Raw genomic sequence first — 15,798 nt, 5'->3', positions numbered from 1 at the left:
CTCTCTTTTCCTCTCTCCCCCTTGATGCATTTGAATGTACTCGTCTGAACCACTCAAACTCAATATATACTACAGCCCTGAACTGAAGTTACATCTAACTTAAAGGGTAACCAAAACCACCAATTTTACACATTGAAGTATGTTTGCAGGTCTTTGCGAGTACTACTGCATATGTGAAAAAGGTGGTTTAAAGCCTTTTTCCTTCTCCAGCGGAAGCTGCATGTAATCTGATAAATTGCCTCCAGATGTCACTCAGTGGCTAAATTGCAGTGTGGGTGTAGGTGTCAGGTTTAAAAGCAATCCACAGCTTACACGCTGGGATAATTTTATGCAGGTTGCAAGTCCAATAAATACACAAACTCTAACAAATTGTTTTCATTTCACTGCTTCCTGATTGATCAACAACCGAAAAGATGACGGATAATGAGAATCTGGAGGGATATCAGGCCATATTTTGAGGTTAAACAATATTTTTCACTCCAATAACACTGTCGGCCTCATTGCGGACAGTTTAAAAACAAATAATTAAAATTGAAACAGCATACATTCTTCTTCCTTTTCAAAACCTGGTGCCTACATTACCCACAATGCAACTTAGCTACTGAGTGACATCAATGGAGGAGTGACATTACTGGAGGCAGTATCCGAATACTGCCACAAAGTACTTGTACTTCTTTTTCACACATGCAGTCGTACTCCCCAAGACCTGTTAACACACTTTAATATTTAAAACTGGTGGGGTTACCCTTTAAGCCATAACTGTAGCAAGCAAGGAATATTCTAGAGCTTTAGTGGTTGTCTCTAAGACCTGATGAACGAATATATGTTGCATAAAGAATCAAAATAACCACAGGCCACACCAGAAGAGCTGAAAGTTCAGACAGATGTGAACAAGTATGTTGTGATGTGCATGAGAGGAAATGGAGTAAATACTGAGAAGTTATTTGAGGCCGTCAAAATGCATGAATATGACAGTAAAACCTCAGTCATAAACTGTAACTAAACAACTCAAAGTGTGTTGGAAAAACATGCTTTTTCAGACAGATGTCCACCGGCTGCCTGTGTGTGTTCATGCTGTTGATGCAGAGGCGCTGGTGTGTCAATCAGGCAGTCTGTCTGGAACCATAGACACCCATAAGAGCTGCTTTGTGCTCTGTGAATAATACAACACACACTGTCTTTGTTAAACCTCCATAATATCAACATGTGAGGGCTGTTTTATTCCAGTGACACATTCAGCAGAGGGAAAACAGTGACTATTAAATGGAAAAAGATCCAAAAATATCATTTAGCTTGTTTTCAAAGGTAGATCAGTCGAATGACTTGTTATAAAAATAAGTTGGACTTTTTCTGAACTAAAATGGATACACAACATAGTGAAAGTGATCTTTTAAACTGTAACTATAATGGATTAGAGTCTGAACTCAAACTCTGTAGCAAAAGTACAAAGGGGAAAAAAGGACTTCCCACATGTAGGCCAGGAGGTCTGTTCAACGTACATACAGCTCTGACCTACTTCCATACGTGTCTATAATAACATTACATAACGTGTTCTTTCACAGCAGAGTGAAGAAAGGACAGCGAGAAACCGATTTCACTTCCTCAGAGGGGCCCGACACACCCAGCTCACTTCAGACTTCTGTGGACGATGAATTCAGATCCCATCAGCTGTATTTTTCCATTACAGTAAAATAAATGTTGTCCTTACACACGAACAATATTACTTCACAAGACGAATGCATTGTCATGGCATTGCATAACTTCACCAGCTGGCAAAGTTTCTCAGTTTAAAGCTTTCCCTTCTGCAGGCAAAGATGAAAATTTGTCTTACACTTACATAACACAGCTCCTCCTCATAATCCACGGCATTAACCACATATTGTGTGTAGGCCTATTATACACTGATGGAATTTAATTAAGTAAATTTACTCAAGTGCTGTGCTTAGGTGCAATTTTGGGATGCTTGTACTTTACTTTTCTAGTATTTTAGGCCGATTTATCCACTCCACTACACTTGGGGGGTAATTATTGTAGCTTTTACTCCACTACTTCACTTTAGTTACTAGTTACTTTGCAGATTGCTCACAGCATTAGAGTCCAAGTAGCACATTTTTAAATGAACAAAACAGATTCCAATAATCAGAAAAATGCTGAACATTGGATCTGATAATTCACTATAATTTATTTCTACTTGTACTTTTGACACTTAAGTACATTTATTGCCTGAAAATTACTTTCAATACTTAACACATTGACTAAACTTTTAATATCAGATACTTTAAGACTTTTACTTGAGTGCTATTGGTATGAGTGACCATCACTTTCAGCCAAGTAATATTTAAATGATGAGTCTTTACTTTTACTCATGTATGACTTTTGGATACGACTTATGCATACACATAAAACCCTGTGAATGTGTTGTTGCAGTAATAACACAAGCTGTTGTTGCAATCAAAAGGTTACCGCAGCTTTATGGAGCATCTGACAAAATGGTTGACCATTTATTGCAATTGAGGTGAAGAAAATTTCACAATAAATGTCTTTGGGTGTCATGTTAAACCACTGCTCTCAAGTCATTCACTCAAGAGTGCTCCAAGCGATCTGCTCGCATCCATTTATATTACTTTCCTGCCCAGAAATTCTGGACAGCGACAAAAACAAAAACTTATAGCCCAATATTGTGACACCATATTACATACAGGAAACAGGCTATTGTAAGTAAAAAGATCTTTGAAGTTGTCTTGTTCTACGTTAATGTTCAAGACACGCTTCTAGGAAAATGGCCCCTCTGTGTCTGAATTTAGATAAGAGTTGTGCTGTAAACCTAAGGTCACGAGGTTCAACCTTGTGATTCCACTTATCACTCCCGTCAACTGTTGCCTGGGAGCAAGATAGTGAAAGCTGTCTGCACGCCGTGCCTAACATAGCAACGGCCCGGGGCAGTGAGTGTTGAACAGGAGACCGTATTGAAGACTTCATAGAGTTACATTTTAAAAAGGTTTCAGCTACTTATAAAAATCACAAGAGAAGATAGTTGGTAGGAGGTCATTTATTGACGTATGCAACTAAATGCAACCATCTTCTGAACGCATCATCCACTCTCTTGGAGTATAGGCTGTAACAAAGCAATAAATATGGTCGATATAAAAATCATGCCAGCATTTGATGCCGTCAGTTAAACATTTACATATAAATCATAGCAGTCAGCTAAATGAGCTGCCAGGTAGAAACTTAAGGCAGGGTGGTCTTCTGCTTGCAGGCTGAGTATGTGTTCCCTTTAGCCGATCATACGACCTGCAAACCAAGAAAGAATGTATCAGAAACTCACATTTAGATTAAAAATGTTTTGGAACAGGGTCGCTTGATGATTGGTGTACCTTTGTTTGAGATGTCTGGATGTTGTTCAGGATGTCGCCGTAGACAAAGTTGAACAGTTGTTCCTTTGACTTGGTTCCATCTAGCTGCACTGTAATAGCAACACACAAACATTTAATCAACAGGAGAAACTTTCACTTTTAAATATGAAAATGTAGTCACATGCAAAATAAAGAATACAAAATGTAAAATAAAAATGTATATACTTACAAACGTCAACACTTGATGTCTCCATGATGTTCTTGTGTTGCAGATACATGGGCCAGACGTGGCCATCGAACAGGCCGGGGGGGTCTGGCACCGTGTAGTTCCTCGAGCTGCAGAGAAAGAAAAAAAACACCAATTACATGTGGTAGTGAGACAGCAGGCTAGACTACACAAACACCAGATAGAACAGTGTGAGAACACTTACCACCTCCTCTTTTTGCATTCTTCATATGGGATGGAAATAAAGTAACGTTGGTTCAGCACGTCGATCAAAGGTCTGCGGGGGTGGAGACAAATTAGCCTCAAGGCATACTGGTCCCAACACAAACAGAAAAATAATTATCACACTTGCTTCTTACCCGTAGGTGTAAAGCAGGAAGCCCTCCACAATAAGGATGTGAGTCTCCTCCTCCTCCTTATGGTCAGACTTGGGGACGATCTCATCATCCAGGGTGTTATTAACGCCATGAGATTTCTCAAACTTCACCGGGTTCTCCAGCCATGCGTAGATCGTACTCATCATGGCGTCCATGTCCAGAGCAGTAATGACTGAAGAGCGAAGCGGAGGGGGGAGGATGGAAAGAAAACGAGAAGGGAAACGTATAGAAAATTGCAAAAGAGTATGTAAGAAACATGTTCAGGATTTAAGTTTGTTTATTTTGCATGCAGATTACAAACGTTGCAGCAGTAGCAAACACACACACACACACACACACAAACATACATACACACACACACACACAAACCCTTTCATAAAAACCCAGGCTTACCATCGTACTGCTTAAAGCCATCTTCACCAACTTCAATCTGATCTTGGGGCTGAAACATACATGGATAAGATGTACCCAGGTACATTCCACTAGTGCTGCACTTTGCTATATGGAAGGCTCTGATAGCGTTTTTACACACTAACACAGGCAGCAAAGTGTTAACTTCATACCCCACCAACTTCGGCTACTCAGAGCAATCCCTTTTGTTAACTATATCCATAATTTCAAAAACAAGAAAAATGTGTGTTGTGCATGTGGCTCACCTTGAAGAAGTCATCCTGGTGCACCACACAACAGTTGGGCAGGTTCTTGATCAGTCTGTTGGTGAGGGTGGTTTTCCCTCCATTGGTTACGCTGAACGGAACAAAGCAAAACATGGCAATGAATGGAAGATGATGCAACACACATAGAAATATTAATTACTACACCATCACATCAAAATACAGTGCCTGGGGCATCCATTTGACAGTGCAACACCTATCGTTAAATATGTAGAATTGAACTTGTAACTGATATAAAAGCAAAACAAACAGCAATAAGTCATAAACGACCACTATTTTATCAGTTATTTACACAATAATACATATTTTGCACATTTTATTGATATAAGGCATTAATATCTACTACATTAAGCCGGAACAAAAAGGGTGGGTCAACTGGCCATATGGCGGACTTCCTTATCTCTATAACATGTTTGTAACCCTTAGCTTTAGCTTTGTTTATTCGTTAACCAGAGGTGATTAGCAGAAGCTGTAAATTAACACCGACATATCTGGTCACTGTACGGTTATAACTGCGGTACAACGAAAAAGGAAGCGACCATTTGGCGGATGTCATGACCGCCCTTCCCCACGTGTGCCGGGCTTTCACGGCCTAGCAGCTCCGTTAGCCTGCTAGCATGTAGCTTAGCTCCCACCCATTCATCCTGCCGGAACTCACCCGCCGATGCCGATGATGTACTTCATGTCTGCGGATGGTCGAAGCTCGTAAAAAAGGTCAAAACGTCAATAAACCGGTTCGGGATCACAGTGATCAGACGGAAGAAAGCTTAAAAAGAGAAGGTTACAGCAGGAAACGTCAACTACTTGATTCCTCCATGGCACTTGAGTTAAGTGAGTAAGGTAAGCGCTGAGACGGGCTGTCACACGGACGCGGTCTTCCGCCGAGAGAGGGCCGTCAGTTCAATGGAGCTGCTACACATACTGGAGAGAGCGCCGTGATTGGCTATTTAAACACCTCGAGCCGCACGGAAAACTCACAACCAGCCAATCACGAGCGAGTGCGACCGCAGCTCCTTCCCACCTCCCACCTCCGCTCACCCCGCCCTCCAAACCATAAACTATGATGTAATTCATTCTTACAGCAAAAAATGAACACAACGTGAACTTCACTTACTTTACTCCAGTTTGTGCTATTTTATCCCTCCACCTAACTATTTTTAGAGGCAAACATTGTACTTTTTCCCTTTCGTCCTTTATTATCTAATAAAATGGGATGCATTGTTATAACATTGCAATAATACTAGATATATTACTGAAGTTACAAGTAAAACTACTGGTATTAAAATAATACTTAAGTAAAAGTATTCTTCTTAAAAGTTACTCAGTATTACTTACTTTTTAATGTAATTAAATTTGACAGCAAAAAATGAACAAAACCTGTACTTTACTTACTTAACTCCAATTTGTGCTATTTTATTGCTCCACTTCACTCTCTTTAGAAGCAAATATTGTACTTTTTCCTCACACTTATCTCACAGCTATAGTTACTTAGCAAGACATTTGATTAATTGATAAAATAGGATGCATTGTCATAGTACAAACTATTTAAAGAAACAATGAAGAGTATTGAAAATCTGTACTCAAGTATGAGAACAGTTACATTACTTAAATATTACTCAATTTCAAGTAACACTACTGGTATTGAATAATACTTAAAAGTACAAAGTATCTTCTCAAAAGCTACACAGAATTGGCCTATTAGTTACCTTTTAACAGTTGTTATTTAATGCATTATCAATAGCCAGTGTATTAACAATCCAGTGCTCAGGGGCCATTTTCAATATAATTTCACAGATATGATATAAGCTACTTTTCATTTATAAAGATTTAAATGGACAGTTTTTTCTTGGATATAATTTTTTTGACAGATTGCTGCTGTCTTAATGTTAATAATCTTCCACGGCCATCCTTTGGTGTTCTGGCACAAACTACTAACATTTTTGAGTGCAACTTATAGATGAGAAAATTTTAATCAGAAAAGAAAGATCTTCATTGACTGATTTTTAAAAAAAAATTTTTTTAACAAACTTACCAAACAAACTGAATAAACAAGCTGACCTTAAAGGACAACACTGTTTTACCTTGTTTATATGTGGCGGACCCTGCCACCTATCTAGCTTCAAACAGTGCTCTGGGGACCTTATTTTCCTCTGAGAACAGTTTGTTTATTCACTCATGGAAAACCTAAATATTTCTGTATTATTACCTCATTAATATTGTAAAAATTTAATTTCTGAGTCTGAATTTCTTCTCCAAAACTACATAGTGCCCCTTTAAAGGTCCTGTATTATGGCCATTCTCAGTATAGAGAAGCCATGACATCTTGTTTAAAGCACATCTCTGTATGTGGGCTGTGTACCTCTCTGTGGATGAAGCTTTTTTGTATATTTATACTTTTCTATACTTTATATAGCACCTAACCCTGCTTATTAATGAAAAAGACATGAAAATCTCACTTTCTATCATGATTTTCTATCAAAATCAAAAGCTACCATATTGAGGTACTGCTTATCATTCTGCTTCTGCTTCATTTTAAATGCAAAACATACTATACGTTTTTTTAAGAAATTATGTTTTTCTGCAGTTTAAATCACGTGGTATTTTATAAATTAGTTATACTACAGCTCCGCCTGAGCCACACTACATTAAAACACTGCTTACATTAAAATACAAATCATTAAGGCTGCGAAAGGGACCCCTCTTCAAAGCCACTCTCAATTTTCATACTCAAACATATGGAGCCCAGAGCCAGCTTTATTAGAATGATGATGTAAACTTGAAAATGATAATGTAATGCCACAATACAATTATAATTCTGTTTTTGTTATTATTTCTATTTCTGTAGCAAAAGTAGGTCCTTAGTATTTGTAGTATTTTTGAACTGTGTTGGTGCCACTTTCACCTGAGTTTTGCTCATCACTAAATCTTTGAAAAATGAATCGATGTCGTAGACTTGATTAGAAAAGACTAAAATAGACAAGACCTTTGTCGTCACAAGGATAGAGAATATAAGTTTAGTATCTAAGGAGGGGAAAATGCCTTGAAAAATAAAACCTAAAACCATAAAAGAGGCGGGTCATTGTTGGTAACATATAACTTACATATAACATATAACTAATCTACAGGACGACAGGGCCTCTCTTTACTGCTAGGACCTTAACAGGTATATGTTAACTACAGTCACCTGTCACATTTTTCCCTTAATTAATGTTCTGTGTCAGCCTAGTTGCATTCAGCAGTGTTATCAGTGTACACATAATATACAAGATAAGGCTGCCATACCGCCAGACGAGACAATTCCCTGTTAAAAGGTTTTTTTTTCTCAATATGGCAAGTTTTTCCTCACTCGACTCGAGGGTCGAAGGACAGCGGATGTCGTTCACTGTACAGTTTGTAAAGCCCACTGAGGCAATGTGATTGTGATTTTGGGCTATATAAATGAAATTTATTTGATTTGATTTGAATTCATATTAGTGCCTGAATCAGGGACACACAATAAACAAAACACAACAGATCTGAACGCAGTACATTTTTGTGGTGTTTATTTCACCAGCTGACCTCTCCATTTTTTGTTTAGAAACTTCCCAACCAACTCCATGACACAGTTTCCTGAGGTTACACCAAAATATTACTTATGTTGGGGTTTACACCCTTGAGAACCTCAACTATGAAGAGGAAGTCGCCAAGTGTGGAATTGAGCTTGTAAGATTTCTATTCATAGATTGACTCAGATTCATTCTGTCAGTTTGGAGCCTAAAATGAAGATTTTCTTGAACAAAACAACAAAATTTTCTGGGACAAAATGTTGCACAAAGACATTTATATTCATGGATTGAATCTGGTATAATGTCTCAAGGGGGTCAAGCAAAGATAACTTACCCTCTCCACTTTTACTGATGCTATGATAATGGCTTGATATCAGCTATTTACAAGCATCCCTGGACTACCATGTGATATATTGGCAATACTGTCACCTTAAAAGCAACAAATTGTGACTTCCTGGAGAAAGATCACCAAATACTGATGCCTTTGGGTTGGCGTCCGACCCCAGCTGCCAACTGAAAGCGTCAGCATTTGATGACCTGGAGATGAGACTCACCAATCAACAATCTTTTTCCAGGAAGTAACATTTTATTGCTTTGAAATGCGACTGACATTCTTGGTACTTAAAGGATACCAAGAAGGCCTAATCTTGTTTTTCATGCAGTTACTCAATTTGGTAAAGAAGACTTTTTCTGTCAGTCTCTGTGTTTGTTCCATTTGTGATGTAATGTCATGTAATGTCTGCTGAGTTACGCTTGAAACTCTTCAGAAAGTCGCTGGAAATAATACCTTCTGATTGAATTAGATTGGGGATGTCGAATTTTATTTTATTAACTCATATTTTTATACAATATTTCAATGTCTACTATGACAAAAGTCAAGGTCACTGTGACCTCACAAAACACATTTTTGACCCTGGCTCAAGAAATTATAAGATAATTACAATACAATTTCACACAAATGTCCAATAGGATAAAATGATGAAGTTACGACATTTGATATCCAAAAGTGGTTAAATGCACTGTGACATTATAAATGTTCTTCATTATACGCCATAACTCAGGAATGGCAACTTTACTCATGCGGAGGAGGAGGAGGCAAACAACTGTGAAACTGTAACTCTAGTTTAGTATTTTATTGTCTGGTTGTCAATATTTCACTGTTCAAAAGTGATGGGGGAGGCAATATTTCTTTGATGGAGAGAAACTAAGAAATAAATAAGTTTTTGTAAAATAATTAGTTTTTTGTTTTTGTTTTTTTGTCTGACTTTACTTTCCTTGCCCAAGAAGAGTTACTAGGGACTTGCTTGAGACGTGGGCCAAATTACTTTGGTCACATGTCTATATTTAACCTCATCATATGTTTTATATATAAATTGTTAAACTGAAAAATTACGAGCAACTATAGCTATCAAATAAATGTAGTAAACACGGGGAATTGCAAGTATTGGTATAAAATGGCATAAATTGGAGCACAACTGGACCTAACTTGCCAGATGAAATGATATGAATCAATGTAAAAATCAACAAGTAAGTAGTAACAATAAGAAACTGAATAACATTTTCAATCAATATGGAGCTAAAAGTGCTTTACATGTTCTAAAGTTATAGAACCTGAACACTTATTTTTGTGTTTTCGGCTTTTATTTGATATAATATTATTTTAAGATTTTATTTTGTTTCAGTTTTGTCAGAATGATTTTGGGGCATTAATACAAATGTCTATGTACTGTGGCTGTAAAATGACACTGTTTGCTCTTTTCTTTTCCAAACTAATACAGCTACAGTTACTTAAGTTTGTGTCATCCTAATGTAAACTGGTGCCTTTACCTTTCACATGACACTTCCTTACCGTTACAAGTCTGTCTATGGCCATTTTGTGTAATTTACATGCTTGTATGAACTGAGACTCACAGCACTGAGACGTAATGAACATCCAGCTGTGACCGATTTTATATGTGAAGATTATGTCACTGTGTTTCCTGACATGAACCTAACAAGACCTGAGATACTGAATCAGCTTCACAGCAAATATTAAACCGTCCCACATATGAAAGTCTCATAGACGTGCAAGATACTGCAGGGTCTGTGGACATACTACACTGACTGTACACTGTGTTCTTCTCTGCTTTTTTTCCCTCCTCCTCCTCCTCCTCCTCCTCCTCCTCCTCCTCCTCCTCCTCCTCACTGTTCGTTCATCACATTTCACCTCAGATTTTCAGGAGTCACGTACGTGTCATCCTGCATTCTTCATGTTTAATGTGATTGTATTTCCATGAATGTCACATTTTCTGCATGACTGTAGTGTTAACAGTGAATGTCAGGAAATCTAGATTTTCTTCTATCCAGTCTGGTCAAGTGATACAGTTGGTTGATCACGTTAAGTCAGAGCAAAGTTAGGATCTAGTGTCCCTCAAGATGTCTTTTTTGTTTTAACTAAGAGATTTAAGGAAGTTTAATAGTTTCTGCACATTTTGTTCTGTTCATTGTTAACTGAAAGCAGCCAACATCTGACTGCCATCTGCTGGCTGTGATTAAAACTCCATCTGAGAAGTTTTCTCTCTATAAAGACCAAAACACAGTTTTGTTTTATGCTTCTTTCTTTCTTGAGCTTTTAATTTCAGGATTTTTTTTTTAAAACCTGAAGAAGAAATGACCATATCTTGTTGCATCATTTTCCTTTAAAAGCTTTCCAAAGACTTTTCATTCTGCAAAAAAGATGCATGCTTGAATGCAATTACATGCAATAATTCTGAACAGATAAAGGCAGAACGATGTCAAGAAAGGAGTCTCTCCAGGAGGGGCTGACACATTAACAAATTGATCTTTCTCATTTTGTCACACACATTAACAAAAAACAGCATGTGAATGGAGTTAAAAGCAGAGCAAATACTGGGAAACAGCTCAAATGTAAGCATCCCAGGAAGTGATTAGATTAAAGGATCACACCGAAACCCTGTGACAAAACCGTGCTCCCTGTTTATAGAGAACCAATTTCAAGTGTAGAAGTCAATATACAAACATATACCGTATAAACAAAAAGGGAATTTCAATTTCCACAATACATGTTTAAAATAAAAGTCAAACTCAGGAAGGATATGATCAATTAATAAAACAACATATCTGTCAAGAAATAATAGACACCCAAGACAAGTGCAAAATGTGCCTGATTTTCAGTTCAGTGAGGTTGGGGAAGTGTTCACTGTTCTCTTGGCTATGAAATGGGTGAAAGAGGGAAAAAGTAGAGATGTTGTGTTATCAAGAGGCAGTGGTCCTTGAATTCCAGTAAAGATGAAGATTTTGTTTGTGTGGGTTCTTGCTCATGTGGGTCTGAAGGTAAGTGAGGAGCTGGAGAGGCGAGCTGAACAAGCTTTGCAGGGAGGAGCTGGAAGTCAAAGGTCAGGGGAATAAATTGGAAGAGAGCGGGGGTGTAGTAGTGAACACTAGTGAAACACAGACAGGAGGGTTGTTTTTTTGTCCTTTAATAAAAAGTAAAAAATGAACAATAGTGGCACATTGATATTATCTTTCACTTGACAGGAGATTATTTATCAAGACACACAATTAATGGGAAGTATGGAGATACTACTGGTTTCACGGTGGGTGGATATAAAAAGATAATTGGATCTAGTTTGTCTGCACTTTCTAACATTGCTCTAGCAGAAATAATCATGTAGACAAGACATTGTGATGAACATCGTTCACTTATTATAGAAACTGAGGTTTTTCCCATTTGCCTCGTGTGGGCTGGGAAAGAATATTGGAAAATAAGTTCACAGTATCATGTGCGATATTCTACTGTTGATTGTAGCATTTATATAGCATTTATTTATATATGCTCACCTTGTAAATTATTACGTATTGCAGCATTACCCAATACTATCTACACTGTAGATATGGTGTAGTACAAGTCACATGTCTTAACATCTATATGTCTAGTAGCTTTTCTATGTGTATATATAGTATATTTCAAAGGTGTCACATATTATAGTTTTAATGCACATATTTTTCACCGTTATCATGGAAACTAAACAATCTTCTAATTAAGTACTTCAAATAAACTTTATAGAATAATATAATCATATTAAAATAAGAATAATCGAGAGAATTTAGTTTTTATTCGTGTTTTATTTGTGCCGAGCGTCTCCTTCACACTCCAGTCCAGTAGGTGGCGGTAATGTCGCTGGTTTGCCATCCGTCATTAAAAACCGGAGACGAAGAAGTAGAAGAAGAAAAACACCCATGATAAAACTTATTTAACTTTTCTGCGGGAACGATGGACAGTGGTCGACAGGTAAAAGTAAGATAACACACGAACAAAGTCAATGATTATCATATCTTTATAATTATAACAACTTATGAATGTGTGACCGTCGTGTTAGTCTCACTTTTCAGCCATGTAGTAGATGAAATACCTCAGAGAAGTTGTCTTGTTGACTTCACTTCGCCAAGCTATTAGCTAATTGTTTAGCTAACATAGTTATCGCGCAGGTAACGTTAGCCAGCTAACGAACGCAAATGAAATTAATGTGTATTTGTTGGTGTTAACTTTTGAATTTCCTCCAAAGCACATAGTGGTGATTTAGGAGATCCGAAGACATAATGCTATTCTTAAAAATGTAAAGGAAAAACACGTTTAACACGATAGAAACTTAACACCCGGCATCATTCGTAGCCAAAAGTTAGCAAGGCTAGCCGACTAATATCGTTAGCCTTTAAAAAGTCATTCTGTAGAAACAAAAGGGCTAAAACTGTTAAAATCAGAAGCAGACGCTTGTTCATTGAAATGAAAACACACATGTGCATTGTTGTTGTTTTGCTTTGCATTTGCCATAATAACAGATGTTTAGATATTAATTATATCGTCCTATCACAATACTGTCTAAGTAACTCACATTTTTAAATTGGCTGTATTTCTCTTACAACCAAAGCAGACAACATGGCTCTTCGTAGGCATGTAGTTCCTGGATGTCTCAGTATTATTAATAACTCATGTTTTATCTATTCCAGGTTCATACATCGATCAAGAAGGGATTGTCCATTCACACTCTGAAAAAATGCGTCAACTGCTGCACGCCAAGCAGATATCATTGTCCAATATGTTCACCTGTTGATTTCAACCCCACACATTACCTACACAAAGCTGAGAATCATATGAAATATCATCTAAAGAGAGCCGTTTCCTTTGAGGGTAATGTTTTTACATTCTCCCATTTATGATTGATTAACAGTGTCAACAAAATGAGTCATTACTAACTCTTTCCCAATTTAATGTGTTGTTCATATTTCAGAGTACACGATCCTAATATGTGGGCTGCAGTGCAGAAAACTGCGGCATTACCACTGTTTGTACTGCTCAGCCACACTGATAAAGAAAAGAGATTTCACTGACCATCTACTAGCCTGCCGCCATAACCAACAGAAGAGAGCTGAGAAATCATCCCAACTACAGACAGAGGCGTCAAAAAAGGCGTTTCAAACTGCTCCATTGCCGACTCCTGGAGAGAGTAACGTCCTTTCAAATGACATAGTAAGGCTGTATTCACGTTTGATGCACTTTAAAGTGAGCTTTTTGTCACAAAAGATGTGCATTCATGTCTCCTGAATGCATACTGTTTGTCATGACACTTTTCCAGATTTCTTAAAGCAGTTTTCTAAAACCTCCTTTGCGTGTTTTCATTGTGTCATGTTATCTATTATGGCTGCAGATGTTTCTTAAGGACATGTGGGGGAAAACTCACTTTGATTGGCTATGTAACTAGATCTGCAATTAAACCCTAAAGATTTTCTTTTTTTTCTTTCTTAAAAAAAACTTTTTTGTTGTCCTCACAGGAGCTCAAAGATGACAGTGAGGAAATAACCATCATCTCGGATACAGACGACCAAGACGGCCAAGGAGCGAGCAGCAGCCAGTCAGTGACTCCAGTCATCCCCAAGTCAAATGAACTGGACACTGTGGACATGATGAGGAGGAGTACGGAGCCAGAGCCTTCAAAATGTGACCGAACTGTACAGACAAACCTTGAAAGACCACAAGACTGCGATGAATTCTATTTCATGAACCTTGTGAAAATGTTTAAAAAGCTGTCCCCTCAGAAAAAGTCAGTCGTCAGGATGAAAATCGAGAGACTCCTCTTCGAAGCCGAGTTTGAGTAGGGAAGGGTTTACACACGCACGCACACACACACACACACACACACACACACACAAACAAAAGAAAAAAATAAGCTATTTTTTAATTTACTGTTGATTACGTTCGATTGTATCTTTGTGCTAGCCCACTGCATCTTCAGTGGAGGTGAAAAACTGGATTGTTTACAAGTTCTAGTTCAAGTTTTTACTACCGCCTCAGCTAAGATGCCTCATTGCCTTCTGCCAGTTTCACCAAATTTACTACATGCAAGCAGCATTTTGCAACATAACATGACTTCCTCTTGTGGTCATTTTGAAATATTTCATTGATTAAAACAAATCTCATACTTCTCACCCATACATTAGCATGTAAAAGACCAGTAGGACTCACAAATTTAACCTCAATTTGTTAGATATTTGTTGAACACTGCCACCATCTGATATTTGCTTGCAAATCAACTTGTGAAACTGGCCACTTGTTTGTTTACATATTATAAAGTGTGATTTTCTGCAACAAGAAACAAGATAAGAAGGTTGGACTGAAGTCAAAAACAACCTACCCCTGGATTTTATGAATTTTATGAGTTTATGTTCTTTATGTTGCTAACGGCTGCTTTTCTTATATCGTTATACCTACAACTACAGAGTGAATTTAAGGCTGATATCGCCTACTAATATGTCAGTTGGGCTCCAATGTTAACACCTTTTAAGTGTGAAACTGTTCGATGGAGAGAGAAGATGTTTGGTTGTTGCGTACCTCAGACAGTCAGCTGGACATGACTGACACTTGGTCCAGTGTTCTCTAGAGACTGACTAAATGAAGCTGCTATTTGTAAAAACCTGAAATATATTGTTGTTGTTTTCTATTAAAATAAAGCTCCTGTTTTGAGTTGTTCAAGCAGAGTTTTTTCATTCCTTCTCGTTAAAAGAGTTGTGTTCTGTTGGTGTACAAACAGCTTTTGTCTCAAGATGAGAATCTTCTGTAGAAGCGCTTTAATGGTTAGGAAAGACATTTGTTATACAAAAATGAGTTATATAAATATTGATCAGCCAACAACAGCCTTTATTGTGAAAATCACCTGAGACACATGGTTATACGACAGGCTTGTCAGTAACAAAATCTCAACTCAAGGCTTCTAACTAGCTTTTTCTGAGCTTTGAAATGAATGATAAAGCCTACATCAGCTGATAGAAGCTCAGGTACAAATGTTAGCTTGCAAATGCTAATTTTAATAGCTTATAATTGGTGAGTCAATAGAAAAGTAAATGCTTTGCCCTTATGGACAACAAGAAATTCACAGAAAATGTATGGGTGCAATATGTAAGAATTCATATTCATTTGAATTCATACTTCAAACAAACAAGGAGCCGCACATCACAAGGGTAACTCCGAACTGCTGGAAACAGTAAGCTAGTTAGCTGAGTTAGCCGTGCAGCTAGCGGTCTGGACTCGGAGGTTGGAGTGGTATGAGAAAGGATGGACTGGGGCTA

At 37.7% G+C, this 15,798-nt stretch overlaps 2 protein-coding genes across 4 annotated transcripts; one reads left to right on the top strand and one right to left on the bottom strand.

Annotated features, from left to right (window-relative positions):
* Positions 1-3,033: 3,033 nt before the first annotated feature.
* mibp2 (muscle-specific beta 1 integrin binding protein 2) lies at positions 3,034-5,558 on the bottom strand. Of its 2 annotated transcripts, XM_073464139.1 has the most exons (8): positions 5,292-5,558; positions 4,616-4,706; positions 4,353-4,401; positions 3,942-4,131; positions 3,788-3,859; positions 3,586-3,692; positions 3,378-3,466; positions 3,034-3,294 (listed from the first exon to the last, which is right to left on the bottom strand). In XM_073464139.1, exons 1-8 carry the CDS (start codon positions 5,315-5,317, stop codon positions 3,286-3,288), a joined length of 633 nt encoding a protein of 210 aa, XP_073320240.1. In that variant the 5' UTR covers positions 5,318-5,558; the 3' UTR covers positions 3,034-3,285. The 2 variants fall into 2 exon arrangements, with proteins under 2 accessions (XP_073320240.1, XP_073320241.1); XM_073464140.1 differs by lacking the exon at positions 4,353-4,401 and having other exon boundaries at positions 5,292-5,525.
* Positions 5,559-12,386: 6,828 nt separating this feature from the next.
* On the top strand, positions 12,387-15,205 carry LOC140994953 (uncharacterized). 2 transcript variants are annotated; one of them, XM_073464813.1, is made up of 4 exons: positions 12,387-12,475; positions 13,186-13,366; positions 13,467-13,705; positions 14,008-15,205. In XM_073464813.1, exons 1-4 carry the CDS (start codon positions 12,452-12,454, stop codon positions 14,329-14,331), a joined length of 768 nt encoding a protein of 255 aa, XP_073320914.1. In that variant the 5' UTR covers positions 12,387-12,451; the 3' UTR covers positions 14,332-15,205. The 2 variants fall into 2 exon arrangements, with proteins under 2 accessions (XP_073320914.1, XP_073320915.1); XM_073464814.1 differs by having other exon boundaries at positions 12,408-12,469.
* The last annotated feature ends 593 nt before the right edge of the window (positions 15,206-15,798 follow it).

Source organism: Pagrus major, chromosome 4 (assembly GCF_040436345.1).
Source record: "Pagrus major chromosome 4, Pma_NU_1.0".
Taxonomy (NCBI): domain Eukaryota; kingdom Metazoa; phylum Chordata; class Actinopteri; order Spariformes; family Sparidae; genus Pagrus; species Pagrus major.
The sequence above is the reverse complement of the archived record's forward strand: the minus strand, read 5'-3'. Positions and strand labels throughout refer to the sequence as shown.

Bases quoted from the DNA above. Each gene is read 5' to 3' on its own strand.
- mibp2 (XM_073464139.1), bottom strand. From the start codon at position 5,317: ATGAAGTACATCATCGGCATCGGCGG. The intron at 4,402-4,615 runs GTGAGCCACATG...TGTATGTTTCAG, and splicing joins ACCAGGATGACTTCTTCAAG to CCCCAAGATCAGATTGAAGT. The intron at 3,693-3,787 runs GTAAGTGTTCTC...CTTTCTCTGCAG, and splicing joins GAATGCAAAAAGAGGAGGTG to CTCGAGGAACTACACGGTGC.
- LOC140994953 (XM_073464813.1), top strand. From the start codon at position 12,452: ATGGACAGTGGTCGACAGGTAAAA. The intron at 12,476-13,185 runs GTAAGATAACAC...TATCTATTCCAG, and splicing joins ACAGTGGTCGACAGGTAAAA to GTTCATACATCGATCAAGAA. The intron at 13,367-13,466 runs GTAATGTTTTTA...TTCATATTTCAG, and splicing joins GAGAGCCGTTTCCTTTGAGG to AGTACACGATCCTAATATGT.